Consider the following 19,468-nt stretch of genomic DNA (forward strand, 5'->3'; position numbering starts at 1 on the left):
GAGTCAAAACAAGAGTCTAACATGATTTGTGTATAATATCTCTTAATAATAATTTTCCCTGAATGTAAATCAAGCAGCACTCAGGTTGTGCCCACTTCATGATCCCCCTTGATGTATTATTTAAAAACCGTTTGGGTCCATTATATATTCATTTCTACTAGTCTTTGAGTTTGCTATGGGAAGGCCCTTTGTAGCAATATTTCAAAACATTAATACCAAGATGTGAGAGAGAGAGAGAGAGAGAGAGAGAGAGAGAGAGAGAGAGAGAGAGAGAGATTGATTGATTGATTTCGAAATAATTAACCACATTTCTATTATAGGTTTACAAAAGAATGATCAATTACTGTCATGAGAGCATCGCCAGCTAGAATCAGCTCAAGTGAATGGCTGTTGTGGAATGACAAAAGAATGAATAAGTCGTAGTCATATTCTATGTTCACTATGCTACATATTACAACAACAGATCCAGGCAGGAGGTCCTATTCTTCTACATCAATGTTGCCATGAGTGCTAACGAAATCTCTCTCTCCTCTTGATGAGATTTTAGGGGCTTGGTGATCATTTCAGCTGTCTCTTCTTCAAAGAGTATATAGCCCTTGTTATGGCCACCTTCAGGATCTCCTTGTCCAGAAGGTCCACTCCTTCCTGGCATAATCCCATTAAACAACATGACATTAGCCTTAATTGTGTCAAGGAAGCACACAATCCCCTCCTTAACAATAGTAACAACGCATGGTATAAGATTTAGATTAATAGACATAGCTTTACATTAGTAACCACACATTCTACAAGATTTAGATTCATAGGCATAGCTTAGCAATGGTAACAACACGTTGCATAAGATTTAGATTAACAGGCATAGCAACTTGACAATAGTAACAATACATCATAACAGATTTAGATTAGTAGACATCATTAACGACTTGAGCTGCTTAATTAATTCACAGGAATGCTGGCCACTGATCCATAAACCTGAACTGCCAATTTCTGCAATGTATGTAGATGTTGAAGAATACCTGTGCAGTGCATGCTTCAAAACTCATCCGATCATGGCACGAAGCATTCACTTCGTCAAAGACGAGGCCGAGCCTTTCCAAGATCAGCATGATCTCTGTCAGGAGACCCGGCCTCTTCTCACATGAGACCTGGACTAAGAGGGAAGGTCCATCCATGCTTGTGAGCTCAACCTGCAGAAGCGTCAGACAAAGGAAGAGGTCACAAAACTGCTTGATTCAAATTAGCATAAAATGGCAAAGGAAGCTGACGGTTAACATGGCAGGTATTCGTGCAGAAGAAGCAGGTCAGGCCATTGAAAGCCAAGGACCCCAATTGATAGTCCTGACTCCTCGCATAACAAACAAGGGATAACAAAACCTATATTAAGCTTCCTTGTGGTAACAGGCAATATAATTGTTCCTTTGCTATTGATCAGTCGCATGGCTTTCTTCCACAGATCTTGCGATCAGGCACAACATGGTCTCCATAATTAATAGGCCTTCCAACTCTGTCACGGTAACTTCGTTAATTGTTTGTCATATTAATAAGGCTATATACCTTTATATCGCTGGTACAGGCAGCTGCCTGCGCCGACGTCCTTAGAGCGCCTTGAAGGTCTTCGATCTGTCGCTTGAGATGCCTCATGTAGCTGAGAGCGTCAGTGATGACACAAGATCCGCTGATCTGATGCAGCAATGTGGACATGGACAAACAAAAGAAGAAGCAACAGGATTAGTGGAGGAAGAAGAAGATGGTGATAAAGCATAGCGCTAATGATGAGGAGGATGGTGGTGGTGGTGGTGATGACAATGATCATAAGAAGTTTTAGACAAACTCCAACCACAATTCTTACATTGTCAATTATGAAAATATCATGAGCTTCTCCAAAGGAGGGATCGCATACTTAGCTAGGAGCGATTGGGAGCAGGCGGCTGCTGGCTGTGAGTGGGGCCGGCAGCCACAATATGCAGCCAAACACACCTAGCTTCGTATTTAGATGTCCCTCGCAGAATCTCATGATGTTGAACATTATGGGGGGAAAACAAGAGAAAAGAGACTCTTTTCCCACACTTCTTCGGGATGATGATGGTCGTACTGGTGACGACGATCATGGCGATGAAGAAGATGATCGTCATCATGATCACTATGGAGTATAGTGGTGATGGTGATATTAGATCTATAGAGCTTGGTTAGGCTAACACAATATAAATGTACGGAGGAAGATTTGCACATCATAGGATTTTGCTCAAGGATGGTAATAATGGGGCTGTGAATTGGTGTTGCAGCCATAGTAATCTGAGGCTGCTAATGAACGATTTCCTCAAGTGATAATACTAATGGGGTTCCATATCATGCATGCGATACAGCTTCTATGGCGGAGCTGGATTATAATAAATACCTGTGCATCACCCCGCAGGAGCAGGCTTTGGAGCGAATGCAAATGCCTGTACAAGGGGGCCGCCATCTTCAAATCACGGGCTCGATTCATGTGATTCTTCTTGACAGACCTGCTGGCGCGGCGCAGGAGGAGGAGGGCCTCGGGGCTCAATCTGCCCTTCTTCTCCTCCTTAAACCTTCTCTCATGATAAGGAGCAGCCCTGTAGCCCCGCCATGGATGCTGCTGCGGCTCCCGACCATGCAGAACCGCTGCTGCAGCGCAGTCGACGCCATGGCGATCACAATTTACGTCGCCAGAAGAGCAGCCTACTGCAGCTCCCGCCGACGATGATGGCGGGCCAACTGCTGAACAATATTCCGTCTGATCTGTTTCTTTTTCAGGCTCGGCCAGCTCGGTCTCTTCTTCTTCTTCTTCTTCTTCACTGTCTTCCAATTCTGATTCCTCTTCTTCCGCCATGAATTCTTCTCCGTCGCTCGACGAGCTGCCAGCGTCGAGTAGGAGGTCCGTCGTGACAGCCATGGCGTCCTCTCGGCAGAGATCGAAGAAAGCAACGACGGCTATTGGGCTCGCAATTAGGCCCTTACAGAGGGTTTTGGATGAGAAAGGATGGCGGGACGAAGGCAGCGCAGGCGCGAGGGGTCGGGCAGAAAGCTGCAGGAATGGAATGGATGAAGATATATGATATGAGCGGATGATGAGACAGGGAGGGCGATGTGAGAGAGAGAGAGAGAGGGAGAGAGGGAGGGAGGGAGGGAGGGAGAGGGAGAGAGCATTTATCAGATGGGTAGCGCAGCCATTATCCTCGTGGGACGTAGGCGAAGACCCATTGCATTTGCATGAAAAGGGAGACGACTCACGAGTCACGAGTCCTTGCCTGTAGTACCATAGTCAAGGCATCTACTATAGACTATAGACGATGCACTATGCACATAAATTCATCGATGGATGATGATTTAATTATTGCATAAAGTATATGATATCCTAATAGCAGATAGGCCTAATAACCTTTTTGTTTTCTGCAATATGTATTCATTGGATCTGTTTGCCATGAGTCAAGTGAGAAAAAAGACACGGACTTTCCTTGAAGTTTTGAGATTTCTTATTGGGAAGTTGACTCCAGAGTCCAATCGCCTAGTCTACTTGAAGTGCATAAGTGCAAATAGAATAAATTTAAGTAGATTATTCTCATAAAGCAACTGCCTCGAATTCTTAGCCTTTCCATAAGTCAAATTGACATATCATCATAGAACCTTGCAAGTTGCATGCGAGGGCTTGAAAGAAACACAAAGGTAATGTGGAATCTAGGTGCATCATGTTTTTTTCTAATGACCTTACCTACAATCTACAATATGAACCCATCTGTGGACTTTATGCCCTTAACAAGGCTCTGGACTTTATGCCCTTAACAAGGCTCTTCCGCTGTAACCAAAAGGTGTAGTATGCATAAAACAGATGCTTTAACAACAGCATCTATATGTGCATCTGTAAGTGCATCCAAATCTAACTCAAAAATGCTTATATATGTGCTCATAAACTTAGAGCAATAAAGCAAACGAATAAGAAATTTGTAACATGAATAGTGCAACGGGGAGAGAGAGAGAGAGAGAGAGAGAGAGAGAGATCCAAGATGCGCGAACTCATATGGTATCTAACTGAAACCTCCTCTCCACTTATATGGTATGGCTTCCTCTATTTTTTTGCATGCTTTAGGGTTCATTTTACTAATTCTCAATGCATATAGTGGGGTTTAATAAGGTATACATCTACATATCTATTCATTGATAAGTTTGCACTAGCACATTAATAGATGCATGCATAAAAGTATTTCTATGCAAAATCAACATGACTAGAAACATGCTAATAGATGCATCTCTTACAAGTAAAGAAACGTGTATAAAAACTAAATAGGTGTGGGATATGCTTGGTTGTGATTCTACCTTTTTGCTTCTACATTTGAGGTTGCATATGTATGGGTTAACATCCATTTGTTGTTGCGCTTGTAGTGGTGGTCGCATATGTCTGAGTTCGCATGCCCAAATCTAGCTTAGCCTTGCCTACACTATGCCTATATGTAGTATATTTGTAGCCTATCCGTATGTATATTCTATGCCTATATATAGTATATTTGTAGCCTATCCCTATGTATATTCTATGGCTAGCCTTGTCTATGCTTAGAAGATATCTTCAATCTATGTGATCAAGTTTGATATACTTATGCCTATGCATAAGCCTATGACCATGCCTATCTTATGCACATAGCCAACCATAGGCTAGGGGTGGCATTGCATGGACATAGGCATAGGATATGTGTATGATTGCATGGCATAGGCATAGGCATACATTAGTCTAGGCTTATAGTAAGGTTCACCGTAGACCTATAGCTAACCTACACCTACACCTACCTAGACTAGCATATGCCTAGTGTGACCTAACCTATGCCTTGTCTATATCTACACCATCTTAGCCTATGCCTATGTGTAGACTATGCCTAGTATATGTCTATGTGGTCTATGGTAGCCAAACCTATGTCTATGTCTAGTCTCCACATATGCTACCCTAGCATATGCTTAGCCATGACATGTGCACAGAGACTAATGTAGACGTAGAAATAGGGTAGGCTAAGCATAGTATGTTGGTAGATTGTTGTATATTGTATGTTACCAATCATGATGTATTATATACTAAGGTTCACCGTAGACCTATAGCTAACCTACACCTACACCTACCTAGACTAGCATATGCCTAGCGTGACCTAACCTATACCTTGTCTATATCTACACCATCCTAGCCAATGGCTATGTGTAGACTATGCCTAGTATATGTCTATATTGTGGTCTATGGTAGCCCAACCTATGCCTATGTCTAGTCTCCACATATGCTACCCTAACATATGCTTAGCCATGAGATGTGCACATGGAGACTAATGTAGATGTAGAAATAGGGTAGGCTAAGCATAGTATGTTGGTAGATTGTTGTATATTGTATGTTACCAATCATGATGTATTATTTTTTAATATATTATTATTTCAAATTATTAGTTATGTCACTATTCATGATGTATTATTATTTGTTAAATGTCTCATTCTTACTGTTGCTAAGTTTTATGTGGTCAGGGTCCTTTGACAATCTCAATCTTGATGTTTAAGAGGAGATAACAAGTTATGTGACCAATGTTGCCTTCTTGGGATGTGCCACTACTCAATATGAGCTATATGAGTACATGACTAGCCCTCGACCTTCTTGGATGTAGACAAGCACACAAACATTGGTGAGACAAGCACTTCTACATCACAAAATCCACAAGTGGGTCATTTTCCACCCTTCTCATTCACATCATTACTAATATGCAATATACAATCCCTTACTTGTATTGCATTTTCTTTTTAGTCTTCATTAGTGTGGCAATTCTAGAAGAGTGGCAATAGTCATGGATGCGGTAGGAGTAGGAAAAGTGCAAGTAGAGATACAAAGAGGTAGAGGATTCTTGGGAGGATGTTTTGGAGCTGATGGGGATAACTCCTCAATGTTAGCCTCCTCCTCAACAACAAATAATACACTGCTTTGCTAACCAATAATGGTGGTATGAAGGAAGACATGTGGAAACAAGGTTGTGAGATGCCATTGCTCTCTAGTGCATGCAAATTACACGAATTTTTACACTAACTTGAATGATCAAAAGAAAAATGCACTCAAAGAAACCATCAAGGATATGCACATGAAGTCTCCTACTCTTGAGCATATGAACTTTACTCACAAATGGGATATCTTTCAAGCAAAAACATGCCTCTTTTGTCTTGCCACCTCTCCTCACAGTCACCTCCTTATTTAAACCCTAGTAGTATATACCCCCACTTCAATAGAATGAAAACATAGATGCGATTGCTAGATATGTATTTACAAGTGCATCTAATAGCACTTGTAAAATCATATATAACGGACAAACCAAATGATATCCTAGTGTAAAGATAAACACACATATACATATATGTGCTCACACACACACACACACACACACACATTAAAGCCCATTGGAGAATTACTACACTACAGAACATTGAGGGAAGCTAGCATCATGGAGAATAATAATAATAACAACAATCCAATTTCCACCAAAAATCAAAGATAGAGCTTCCTAGATTCTCTTAACATTTAGAGTTTGTGGTAAAGGGTAGAATTTCTCTTCTTTTTTGTTGTTTTCTCTCATCTTTCCTAGTGTTTGAAAGTTGGTTGATATGTTAGCTACAATGTGTTTGCTATAGTCAAGCACAATTGTGCTCACATTATTAAGTGCACTCTAATGTTTAGGGTTTACAATTTTTGGATAGGATTTTTGCAATATGAACAAGTGTGTACTTCTATCAAGTTTTCTAATCTAATATTATTTGTTTGTGGTAGGTTTTGTATGCCATGCCTATGCATCACATAGACATGCCTATCCATAGCTTATGCCATTCATGTAGAAATGCCATGCACAGGCTAGGCTAGGCATAGATATAGGTCATGCATATGGATATGTGTAGAGCATAGGTTATGTGTATGTTCAGTAATATATACATGTCATGTATATGTGTATGCTAGGGATACATGTGTATGTCATGCATATATTTATGCTAGGCTATGCATGTTATGTATATGCATATGGATATGTCATGTGAATGCTAGACTAGGCATATGTTATGCATCTACATATGTGTATGTGTAGTTCATCCATATGTCATGTTATTCATGTCTACATCCATGTAAGCACCTTTCTATAGCCTATACATATGCCTACTCTTATACCTATGTCTAACCAAGCCTACGCTTATATTAGGATGTAATTAGAGGGCCAACATGTTATTGTTGTTAGAATGTATCTTGATTGTATTTACCTAATCTTGAGGTGTTGTGTTTTTTGTTGTATTTGATCATCGTGTTACAAATGTTGATGTCATTGAGGTCATCATCTCAAAATATCATGTAATATTGCAATACACAATAGATTCATGACAGAGGTAGAATATTTTTTTCGGCATCCCCTGTAATATCTCCGCACAATAAAAGTTAGTTGGTTGGTTCGTAAGTTAGTTAGTCAATTAATAAGTTAGTAAGATTACTAACTAAAGACTAACTAAGGTAAAAACTAACTAACATTAATTATTGATAATTTTTATTTAATTTAAAATATTTTATTTAGAAAAATCAAGAGTCGTAAATTTGATATTTTTCTCGAATTGGCAAAGACCGTAGCTACCCTTCACGTAAATTACAACGTGAACGAGACTTATGAGTCATATTAATCACTAAGTTCATGTGTATAGTTTGGAAGGTCCAAAAACATTAGATTTTGGGCAAAGCTAGTATATTTTAGATATTTTAGATATTATCCTAAAAGAAAAAGATATGGAGATTTTTAGAACTGGATGTCATTTAAAAAGAAAAGACAAGTGATATTTTAGTTAGTTTGAAGATTTTATAAAATGAAAAAATAAGAAAAGTGACTGGCGAAATCGCGCGCGCCGCGAAGTTTACAGGCAGTAGACAGCACTTCGAACAGAGAAAAGAAGAAGGAGTGAACTGAGAGCTTTCTAATCAAGTGTCTTGGGGTTTTACCCCCCTTTCGGAGCCAATGGAACCATCAGATTTATGATCTGAGCATCAGATCACTGATCTTTCAAGATCCCCCTCCACAAAGAGCTCCACTTCTCAACCACAAGCCCTCTTCTCTAATTCACTATAAATATGAGGCATGGGAGAGGCATAAGAAGCATAAGGAGACATCGAGAGGCTGCGAGAGAGAGGTAGAGAGGAGGATACTCCTCCAAGAGATTGTGAGAAGAGCTTGAAAGAGAGCTTGAGAGAGAGAGAGAGAGAGAGAGAGAGAGAGAGAGAAGAGTCACCTCGAGAGGCTGCAAGGGAGAGAATTAGCTCAATTCCCTCTATCTCGATCCTCGACTTAACCATCTTCTCTTACGATCTCCCATCTTGAATCTATTCTACCTTCTTAATCTCTTGAGTCTACTTGCGGACGATGGCCTCCAAGCAAAGAATGTCGCGTGTGGATGACAATCGTGCAACCAGTAACAAGGCTTCGAGCAAAGGCATCACTATCAATCCAACTGTGGTTCCGATCGTAAGTAATGTATTTTCAAATTGATAGATGCTTGCTTTGATTCTCGTATGAGATACGTTAAGCCCATACTATTGCACGAGTATAGGTCATGGGAAAGGATAAATTTCATCTCGCTTACTCGGAAGATGGAGTTTGTGAAGTGCATATATCAAGGGAAGATAATTGCACCTAGTTACATATGACTTATTTGCTAGTAGAGCAATTACAAGAAGAATTATATTCTAGCTCACGGCAAGGCATGTTAGAGTCTAATTACTTGAGATAATCTCACACTTATCTTATCAAGTATTTATACGTTATGCCTATGACATGTTTGATATATGAGGATAATTTTCTAGTTGCCCCATGACTTGACTAAGAGCTAGTACAAGAAATTGATCATAAGGGTTAAAGCTAGGATGTCTTGAGATCCGTTGGATAACGATGACTTTTGCCAATCCAAATTCAAGATTGGGGTATCGATCAAGGTAAGTGACCTATAGAACTTACATCATGAATAGTGTTTGAACCCTTAACATATGCCCTAGTCGAAGGAAGGAAGTGTTAAGAACATGTTTGCATGGTATTGCTCTTAGATCCCAAGGGAGAGAGCAAATATACAATGGAAATGTTATATCGTCTATTCTTGCATTGTTTGGAAAGAATGCAATTGGTTTTGTTGATTGATCGAACAACATCCTAAATGTTTTTACATTCAATTGGTTGTTAGTTATTGTTTGGATGATTATTCCAAGTGCTTGTGATTTATGGTAAATGCATGGCAAGGGTCTGTGATGACAAGTCACCATGGGAATAAAGGAATGTTTTCTTGGAAAATGATTTTAGGCTGAATGCCTTGTTTGTGCTTGATTCTTAAAGGATTTAATTAAGGAAAGATATATTGTACGGGTGGATCACCTCCATGGTCGCACCGCGTAAACCCGAAAGGGCACTGCTCGATTCATGGGCCGAAGGTCGAGTGGTGAAAAGGCCAACCACGAGTATGATGTTTCGCTCCTAGACAGCTTGCGGGTCAGTTGGAGCTCTGAACACCCCTTGCTAGGTCTAGAATGGAGTTGAAGACCTCCGTGGCCCCCAACATCTGGGCATGTTGGGAGATCCTATTCTAGATAAAGGATTGAGTTTTTGGTGCCATGTGAATTGGACCAGTTACTTCTGCATGGCAGAAGGGATACTTCTGTTGGACAGAAGCGAAACATAATTTCTCCTGTATGGGCGGGAGACAAAGATTAACTTGAAGATAAGTTAAGGAACTTGTTTGATCTTGTTTGTCAATAGATTGCTTTGCCCTGTTTTTGTGTCTGTGCTATAATTTACGCGAACGAACCCTGTTCCCTAAAAGGCTTAATTAATGAAGCTGATTTTAAGTGTCACACATAAATGTGGTAGGACCTAATTAGAAAACTAAAGCTATTAAGGGAAGCGGGTGGGCGGAATCCCCGACGGGTCCGTCCTATGGCAGGGTGGTCCGAGAGAACTGGGAGGCTTCTCACAAGTTTTTATCGTCATTCGACCTTTAGGTATTGATAGGTTAGAACCCGATTCATGCCGTTTTAGGGGACCGGAATGGGACTATGCCCTATGGGCAGAGAGGTTGAGCAGCTCATCCCTCTCGTTTCCCATTCTCTTTGAACCAAGTGCGACATGGGTCTGCTTCGGATTGGGTATCTCTGCGTAAAGAAGGATGTCCAAAACGCGATGCTAGAATGCTAATAGGAGACCTTGACAATTAGGAACCCGAATTTCAGGTCGATCCTAGTGGGTTCGATCGTGAACGTTCCGTTGCGAGGCGGATTCGGGAAACCCTAGGCGACAAAACTCGGAACATTCCCTGGGAGTGCCGGGCAGCGACGCTTAGATTTGTTTCTCGATAGACCGCTAAAAGAGTGCCTGGGCGGGCACCTCACAGTTGGTATCAGAGCCAAATTTTGTAATGATACGTGATTGATTAATGTATGGTTTGTAGACATATCCTAAACAAAATAATCTAAGCAGTATGGCTTGATTGTTAGGCACCTTCTGCACCCACGAATGTTGACATGCAAGAGAAGAAATTCCTTCTCAAGCAAATTAAGGTACCCGAGTTTGATGGAGAAGGGATAGACATTGCAGCAGAGGCAGAGATATAGATTGAGTCGATGGATGACTATTTCTTTGCTTCGGGAACTGCCTCTACCAATCAAGCAATGATAGCCAAACTTAAGTTAGTTGGCCAGGCTCGATTATGGTGGAAGCAATGGTGCAAAGATGAAGGTGTTTCTGAAGCCGCTGTTACTTGGGTTCAGCTGAAAGATGCTGTACGTGGACGATATCTTCCGCCAACCTACCAAACTTTGAAGATGAATGAATTCTTCAAGCTAAAGCAACTAGAATTAACTTTGGAAGCTTACTACTCAAAGTTTGTAACCCTACTAAAATATGCACCACCTATGGATATTGCGCAACAAGTATCCAAGTTTTGCCATGGCCTAAACGCTCCTCTGAACCACCGCCTTGAAGCAATGCGTCCAACAGACTTGCAAGACGCATTACTCCGAGCGAATCCAATCGCCCAAGAATTTAAATCGGAAAATTTTAGTAAAGATGACTCCGAGATCTGGGTAAGAGATGCCATACATGTGGAGAGATAGGGCACATCCGTAGGAGATGTCCCTACCGTCAATGTTTCCATTGCAATGAGCTAGGACATGTCCAAGTAGACTGCCCTGACTTAAGTCCAAAAGATACGGAGTCTCCAAGAAAACGAAGTTACACAAGTGCAATCTTCGGATATATAGAGGAATCAGATGAAGACGAATACTTAGAACCTACTACACCACTTTAGGATTATTGGAAATCCTAGAAATTTTGTCGACATGAATTACAACTTGTATTGGAATAAACTTTACTCTTGTAACTACAGTTAACTTGAGTAATATGAGTTGCGCCTATTTTGAGCCTAGAACTTGCAAATGATTAGAGATACTCTGGCAAGGAATGATAGTCATAATGTGCAATGAATTTCTCTTAAAGTCATTTCTTCTCAACTAATATAGATTGGGTCTTACCAGAATGTTGAAGCTTGGAAGTATTCTTTAGTATTACAAGCAAAGCCAATTGTCCATGGAGCTCAGTCTCGAACTAAGGGCAGGACAATCTGGAAATGTAGTTTCCAAGATAAAGGACCACTCCAATCTGCTAAAAGAATCCTAGGACACTTTGGTCTAAAGAAGAAAATCCTACCAAGGACAACCAAAAATCTTGTGACCACAAGTGATAAAGCTCCGCGTTGTTTCTATTGCAGGGAGTTAGGTCATTTCAAAAGGGAATGTCCAAAGCACCCTAAACACCGATGCTCTGAGTGCCACAACATTGGACATAACTATATCAATTGTCCCAATGGAACTCGAAGAGAACTTGAGCTTACAAGAAATAAGCCGTACAAGCTCCAATGATATAGAATATACCAAGTGCTTAGGAAAAACCTAGAAGATATCCATGAGATGTAACTACAATAAATTTTCTATTGTAACCAAGACTCAAATATATCAAATACCGTAGATTGTTTTTTTTCAAAAAGACCATATGTCTGTGAGAGATCAGAGTAGCGCAGCAGAAGCGTGGTGTTCCATAACCCACATATTCTAAGATGATACCCCCTGTTTCTCTCGAGATGAGGACATCTCGATTTCTCTAAGGGGAGGAGGATGTAATATCTCCGCACAATAAAAGTTAGTTGGTTGGTTCGTAAGTTAGTTAGTCAATTAATAAGTTAGTAAGATTACTAACTAAAGACTAACTAAGGTAAAAACTAACTAACATTAATTATTGATAATTTTTATTTAATTTAAAATATTTTATTTAGAAAAATCAAGAGTCGTAAATTTGATATTTTTCTCGAATTGGCAAAGACCGTAGCTACCCTTCACGTAAATTACAACGTGAACGAGACTTATGAGTCATATTAATCACTAAGTTCATGTGTATAGTTTGGAAGGTCCAAAAACATTAGATTTTGGGCAAAGCTAGTATATTTTAGATATTTTAGATATTATCCTAAAAGAAAAAGATATGGAGATTTTTAGAACTGGATGTCATTTAAAAAGAAAAGACAAGTGATATTTTAGTTAGTTTGAAGATTTTATAAAATGAAAAAATAAGAAAAGTGACTGGCGAAATCGCGCGCGCCGCGATCGCAGTTTACAGGCAGTAGACAGCACTTCGAACAGAGAAAAGAAGAAGGAGTGAACTGAGAGCTTTCTAACCAAGTGTCTTGGGGTTTTACCCCCCTTTCGGAGCCAATGGAACCATCAGATTTATGATCTGAGCATCAGATCACTGATCTTTCAAGATCCCCCTCCACAAAGAGCTCCACTTCTCAACCACAAGCCCTCTTCTCTAATTCACTATAAATATGAGGCATGGGAGAGGCATAAGAAGCATAAGGAGACATCGAGAGGCTGCGAGAGAGAGGTAGAGAGGAGGATACTCCTCCAAGAGATTGTGAGAAGAGCTTGAAAGAGAGCTTGAGAGAGAGAGAGAGAGAGAGAGAGAGAGAGAGAGAGAAGAGTCACCTCGAGAGGCTGCAAGGGAGAGAATTAGCTCAATTCCCTCTATCTCGATCCTCGACTTAACCATCTTCTCTTACGATCTCCCATCTTGAATCTATTCTACCTTCTTAATCTCTTGAGTCTACTTGCGGACGATGGCCTCCAAGCAAAGAATGTCGCGTGTGGATGACAATCGTGCAACCAGTAACAAGGCTTCGAGCAAAGGCATCACTATCAATCCAACTGTGGTTCCGATCGTAAGTAATGTATTTTCAAATTGATAGATGCTTGCTTTGATTCTCGTATGAGATACGTTAAGCCCATACTATTGCACGAGTATAGGTCATGGGAAAGGATAAATTTCATCTCGCTTACTCGGAAGATGGAGTTTGTGAAGTGCATATATCAAGGGAAGATAATTGCACCTAGTTACATATGACTTATTTGCTAGTAGAGCAATTACAAGAAGAATTATATTCTAGCTCACGGCAAGGCATGTTAGAGTCTAATTACTTGAGATAATCTCACACTTATCTTATCAAGTATTTATACGTTATGCCTATGACATGTTTGATATATGAGGATAATTTTCTAGTTGCCCCATGACTTGACTAAGAGCTAGTACAAGAAATTGATCATAAGGGTTAAAGCTAGGATGTCTTGAGATCCGTTGGATAACGATGACTTTTGCCAATCCAAATTCAAGATTGGGGTATCGATCAAGGTAAGTGACCTATAGAACTTACATCATGAATAGTGTTTGAACCCTTAACATATGCCCTAGTCGAAGGAAGGAAGTGTTAAGAACATGTTTGCATGGTATTGCTCTTAGATCCCAAGGGAGAGAGCAAATATACAATGGAAATGTTATATCGTCTATTCTTGCATTGTTTGGAAAGAATGCAATTGGTTTTGTTGATTGATCGAACAACATCCTAAATGTTTTTACATTCAATTGGTTGTTAGTTATTGTTTGGATGATTATTCCAAGTGCTTGTGATTTATGGTAAATGCATGGCAAGGGTCTGTGATGACAAGTCACCATGGGAATAAAGGAATGTTTTCTTGGAAAATGATTTTAGGCTGAATGCCTTGTTTGTGCTTGATTCTTAAAGGATTTAATTAAGGAAAGATATATTGTACGGGTGGATCACCTCCATGGTCGCACCGCGTAAACCCGAAAGGGCACTGCTCGATTCATGGGCCGAAGGTCGAGTGGTGAAAAGGCCAACCACGAGTATGATGTTTCGCTCCTAGACAGCTTGCGGGTCAGTTGGAGCTCTGAACACCCCTTGCTAGGTCTAGAATGGAGTTGAAGACCTCCGTGGCCCCCAACATCTGGGCATGTTGGGAGATCCTATTCTAGATAAAGGATTGAGTTTTTGGTGCCATGTGAATTGGACCAGTTACTTCTGCATGGCAGAAGGGATACTTCTGTTGGACAGAAGCGAAACATAATTTCTCCTGTATGGGCGGGAGACAAAGATTAACTTGAAGATAAGTTAAGGAACTTGTTTGATCTTGTTTGTCAATAGATTGCTTTGCCCTGTTTTTGTGTCTGTGCTATAATTTACGCGAACGAACCCTGTTCCCTAAAAGGCTTAATTAATGAAGCTGATTTTAAGTGTCACACATAAATGTGGTAGGACCTAATTAGAAAACTAAAGCTATTAAGGGAAGCGGGTGGGCGGAATCCCCGACGGGTCCGTCCTATGGCAGGGTGGTCCGAGAGAACTGGGAGGCTTCTCACAAGTTTTTATCGTCATTCGACCTTTAGGTATTGATAGGTTAGAACCCGATTCATGCCGTTTTAGGGGACCGGAATGGGACTATGCCCTATGGGCAGAGAGGTTGAGCAGCTCATCCCTCTCGTTTCCCATTCTCTTTGAACCAAGTGCGACATGGGTCTGCTTCGGATTGGGTATCTCTGCGTAAAGAAGGATGTCCAAAACGCGATGCTAGAATGCTAATAGGAGACCTTGACAATTAGGAACCCGAATTTCAGGTCGATCCTAGTGGGTTCGATCGTGAACGTTCCGTTGCGAGGCGGATTCGGGAAACCCTAGGCGACAAAACTCGGAACATTCCCTGGGAGTGCCGGGCAGCGACGCTTAGATTTGTTTCTCGATAGACCGCTAAAAGAGTGCCTGGGCGGGCACCTCACAGTTGGTATCAGAGCCAAATTTTGTAATGATACGTGATTGATTAATGTATGGTTTGTAGACATATCCTAAACAAAATAATCTAAGCAGTATGGCTTGATTGTTAGGCACCTTCTGCACCCACGAATGTTGACATGCAAGAGAAGAAATTCCTTCTCAAGCAAATTAAGGTACCCGAGTTTGATGGAGAAGGGATAGACATTGCAGCAGAGGCAGAGATATAGATTGAGTCGATGGATGACTATTTCTTTGCTTCGGGAACTGCCTCTACCAATCAAGCAATGATAGCCAAACTTAAGTTAGTTGGCCAGGCTCGATTATGGTGGAAGCAATGATGCAAAGATGAAGGTGTTTCTGAAGCCGCTGTTACTTGGGTTCAGCTGAAAGATGCTGTACGTGGACGATATCTTCCGCCAACCTACCAAACTTTGAAGATGAATGAATTCTTCAAGCTAAAGCAACTAGAATTAACTTTGGAAGCTTACTACTCAAAGTTTGTAACCCTACTAAAATATGCACCACCTATGGATATTGCGCAACAAGTATCCAAGTTTTGCCATGGCCTAAACGCTCCTCTGAACCACCGCCTTGAAGCAATGCGTCCAACAGACTTGCAAGACGCATTACTCCGAGCGAATCCAATCGCCCAAGAATTTAAATCGGAAAATTTTAGTAAAGATGACTCCGAGATCTGGGTAAGAGATGCCATACATGTGGAGAGATAGGGCACATCCGTAGGAGATGTCCCTACCGTCAATGTTTCCATTGCAATGAGCTAGGACATGTCCAAGTAGACTGCCCTGACTTAAGTCCAAAAGATACGGAGTCTCCAAGAAAACGAAGTTACACAAGTGCAATCTTCGGATATATAGAGGAATCAGATGAAGACGAATACTTAGAACCTACTACACCACTTTAGGATTATTGGAAATCCTAGAAATTTTGTCGACATGAATTACAACTTGTATTGGAATAAACTTTACTCTTGTAACTACAGTTAACTTGAGTAATATGAGTTGCGCCTATTTTGAGCCTAGAACTTGCAAATGATTAGAGATACTCTGGCAAGGAATGATAGTCATAATGTGCAATGAATTTCTCTTAAAGTCATTTCTTCTCAACTAATATAGATTGGGTCTTACCAGAATGTTGAAGCTTGGAAGTATTCTTTAGTATTACAAGCAAAGCCAATTGTCCATGGAGCTCAGTCTCGAACTAAGGGCAGGACAATCTGGAAATGTAGTTTCCAAGATAAAGGACCACTCCAATCTGCTAAAAGAATCCTAGGACACTTTGGTCTAAAGAAGAAAATCCTACCAAGGACAACCAAAAATCTTGTGACCACAAGTGATAAAGCTCCGCGTTGTTTCTATTGCAGGGAGTTAGGTCATTTCAAAAGGGAATGTCCAAAGCACCCTAAACACCGATGCTCTGAGTGCCACAACATTGGACATAACTATATCAATTGTCCCAATGGAACTCGAAGAGAACTTGAGCTTACAAGAAATAAGCCGTACAAGCTCCAATGATATAGAATATACCAAGTGCTTAGGAAAAACCTAGAAGATATCCATGAGATGTAACTACAATAAATTTTCTATTGTAACCAAGACTCAAATATATCAAATACCGTAGATTGTTTTTTTTCAAAAAGACCATATGTCTGTGAGAGATCAGAGTAGCGCAGCAGAAGCGTGGTGTTCCATAACCCACATATTCTAAGATGATACCCCCTGTTTCTCTCGAGATGAGGACATCTCGATTTCTCTAAGGGGAGGAGGATGTAATATCTCCGCACAATAAAAGTTAGTTGGTTGGTTCGTAAGTTAGTTAGTCAATTAATAAGTTAGTAAGATTACTAACTAAAGACTAACTAAGGTAAAAACTAACTAACATTAATTATTGATAATTTTTATTTAATTTAAAATATTTTATTTAGAAAAATCAAGAGTCGTAAATTTGATATTTTTCTCGAATTGGCAAAGACCGTAGCTACCCTTCACGTAAATTACAACGTGAACGAGACTTATGAGTCATATTAATCACTAAGTTCATGTGTATAGTTTGGAAGGTCCAAAAACATTAGATTTTGGGCAAAGCTAGTATATTTTAGATATTTTAGATATTATCCTAAAAGAAAAAGATATGGAGATTTTTAGAACTGGATGTCATTTAAAAAGAAAAGACAAGTGATATTTTAGTTAGTTTGAAGATTTTATAAAATGAAAAAATAAGAAAAGTGACTGGCGAAATCGCGCGCGCCGCGATCGCAGTTTACAGGCAGTAGACAGCACTTCGAACAGAGAAAAGAAGAAGGAGTGAACTGAGAGCTTTCTAATCAAGTGTCTTGGGGTTTTACCCCCCTTTCGGAGCCAATGGAACCATCAGATTTATGATCTGAGCATCAGATCACTGATCTTTCAAGATCCCCCTCCACAAAGAGCTCCACTTCTCAACCACAAGCCCTCTTCTCTAATTCACTATAAATATGAGGCATGGGAGAGGCATAAGAAGCATAAGGAGACATCGAGAGGCTGCGAGAGAGAGGTAGAGAGGAGGATACTCCTCCAAGAGATTGTGAGAAGAGCTTGAAAGAGAGCTTGAGAGAGAGAGAGAGAGAGAGAGAGAGAGAGAGAGAGAAGAGTCACCTCGAGAGGCTGCAAGGGAGAGAATTAGCTCAATTCCCTCTATCTCGATCCTCGACTTAACCATCTTCTCTTACGATCTCCCATCTTGAATCTATTCTACCTTCTTAATCTCTTGAGTCTACTTGCGGACGATGGCCTCCAAGCAAAGAATGTCGCGTGTGGATGACAATCGTGCAACCAGTAACAAGGCTTCGAGCAAAGGCATCACTATCAATCCAACTGTGGTTCCGATCGTAAGTAATGTATTTTCAAATTGATAGATGCTTGCTTTGATTCTCGTATGAGATACGTTAAGCCCATACTATTGCACGAGTATAGGTCATGGGAAAGGATAAATTTCATCTCGCTTACTCGGAAGATGGAGTTTGTGAAGTGCATATATCAAGGGAAGATAATTGCACCTAGTTACATATGACTTATTTGCTAGTAGAGCAATTACAAGAAGAATTATATTCTAGCTCACGGCAAGGCATGTTAGAGTCTAATTACTTGAGATAATCTCACACTTATCTTATCAAGTATTTATACGTTATGCCTATGACATGTTTGATATATGAGGATAATTTTCTAGTTGCCCCATGACTTGACTAAGAGCTAGTACAAGAAATTGATCATAAGGGTTAAAGCTAGGATGTCTTGAGATCCGTTGGATAACGATGACTTTTGCCAATCCAAATTCAAGATTGGGGTATCGATCAAGGTAAGTGACCTATAGAACTTACATCATGAATAGTGTTTGAACCCTTAACATATGCCCTAGTCGAAGGAAGGAAGTGTTAAGAACATGTTTGCATGGTATTGCTCTTAGATCCCAAGGGAGAGAGCAAATATACAATGGAAATGTTATATCGTCTATTCTTGCATTGTTTGGAAAGAATGCAATTGGTTTTGTTGATTGATCGAACAACATCCTAAATGTTTTTACATTCAATTGGTTGTTAGTTATTGTTTGGATGATTATTCCAAGTGCTTGTGATTTATGGTAAATGCATGGCAAGGGTCTGTGATGACAAGTCACCATGGGAATAAAGGAATGTTTTCTTGGAAAATGATTTTAGGCTGAATGCCTTGTTTGTGCTTGATTCTTAAAGGATTTAATTAAGGAAAGATATATTGTACGGGTGGATCACCTCCATGGTCGCACCGCGTAAGCCCGAAAGGGCACTGCTCGATTCATGGGCCGAAGGTCGAGTGGTGAAAAGGCCAACCACGAGTATGATGTTTCGCTCCTAGACAGCTTGCGGGTCAGTTGGAGCTCTGAACACCCCTTGCTAGGTCTAGAATGGAGTTGAAGACCTCCGTGGCCCCCAACATCTGGGCATGTTGGGAGATCCTATTCTAGATAAAGGATTGAGTTTTTGGTGCCATGTGAATTGGACCAGTTACTTCTGCATGGCAGAAGGGATACTTCTGTTGGACAGAAGCGAAACATAATTTCTCCTGTATGGGCGGGAGACAAAGATTAACTTGAAGATAAGTTAAGGAACTTGTTTGATCTTGTTTGTCAATAGATTGCTTTGCCCTGTTTTTGTGTCTGTGCTATAATTTACGCGAACGAACCCTGTTCCCTAAAAGGCTTAATTAATGAAGCTGATTTTAAGTGTCACACATAAATGTGGTAG

At 40.4% G+C, this 19,468-nt stretch overlaps 1 protein-coding gene across 1 annotated transcript; it reads right to left on the reverse strand.

The window, feature by feature from the left end:
* Window positions 1–284: 284 nt before the first annotated feature.
* LOC148020044 (uncharacterized) lies at window positions 285–3,205 on the reverse strand. Its single transcript, XM_087700319.1, has 4 exons — window positions 2,396–3,205; window positions 1,555–1,680; window positions 1,017–1,187; window positions 285–645 (listed from the first exon to the last, which is right to left on the reverse strand). Exons 1-4 carry the CDS (start codon window positions 2,912–2,914, stop codon window positions 559–561), a joined length of 903 nt encoding a protein of 300 aa, XP_087556445.1. The 5' UTR covers window positions 2,915–3,205; the 3' UTR covers window positions 285–558.
* Window positions 3,206–19,468: the final 16,263 nt, after the last annotated feature.

This window comes from Lygodium microphyllum, chromosome 19 (genome assembly GCF_053477565.2).
Source record: "Lygodium microphyllum isolate KBCC chromosome 19, Lygodium_microphyllum_v1.1.10, whole genome shotgun sequence".
Taxonomy (NCBI): domain Eukaryota; kingdom Viridiplantae; phylum Streptophyta; class Polypodiopsida; order Schizaeales; family Lygodiaceae; genus Lygodium; species Lygodium microphyllum.

Coding starts and splice junctions, on each gene's coding strand:
- LOC148020044 (XM_087700319.1), bottom strand. CDS start 2,914: ATGGCTGTCACGACGGACCTCCTACTCGACGCTGGCAGCTCGTCGAGC. Junction 1,681..2,395: donor TCCTGCGGGGTGATGCACAG/GTATTTATTATA, acceptor TTGCTGCATCAG/ATCAGCGGATCTTGTGTCAT. Junction 646..1,016: donor TTGAAGCATGCACTGCACAG/GTATTCTTCAAC, acceptor GGATTATGCCAG/GAAGGAGTGGACCTTCTGGA.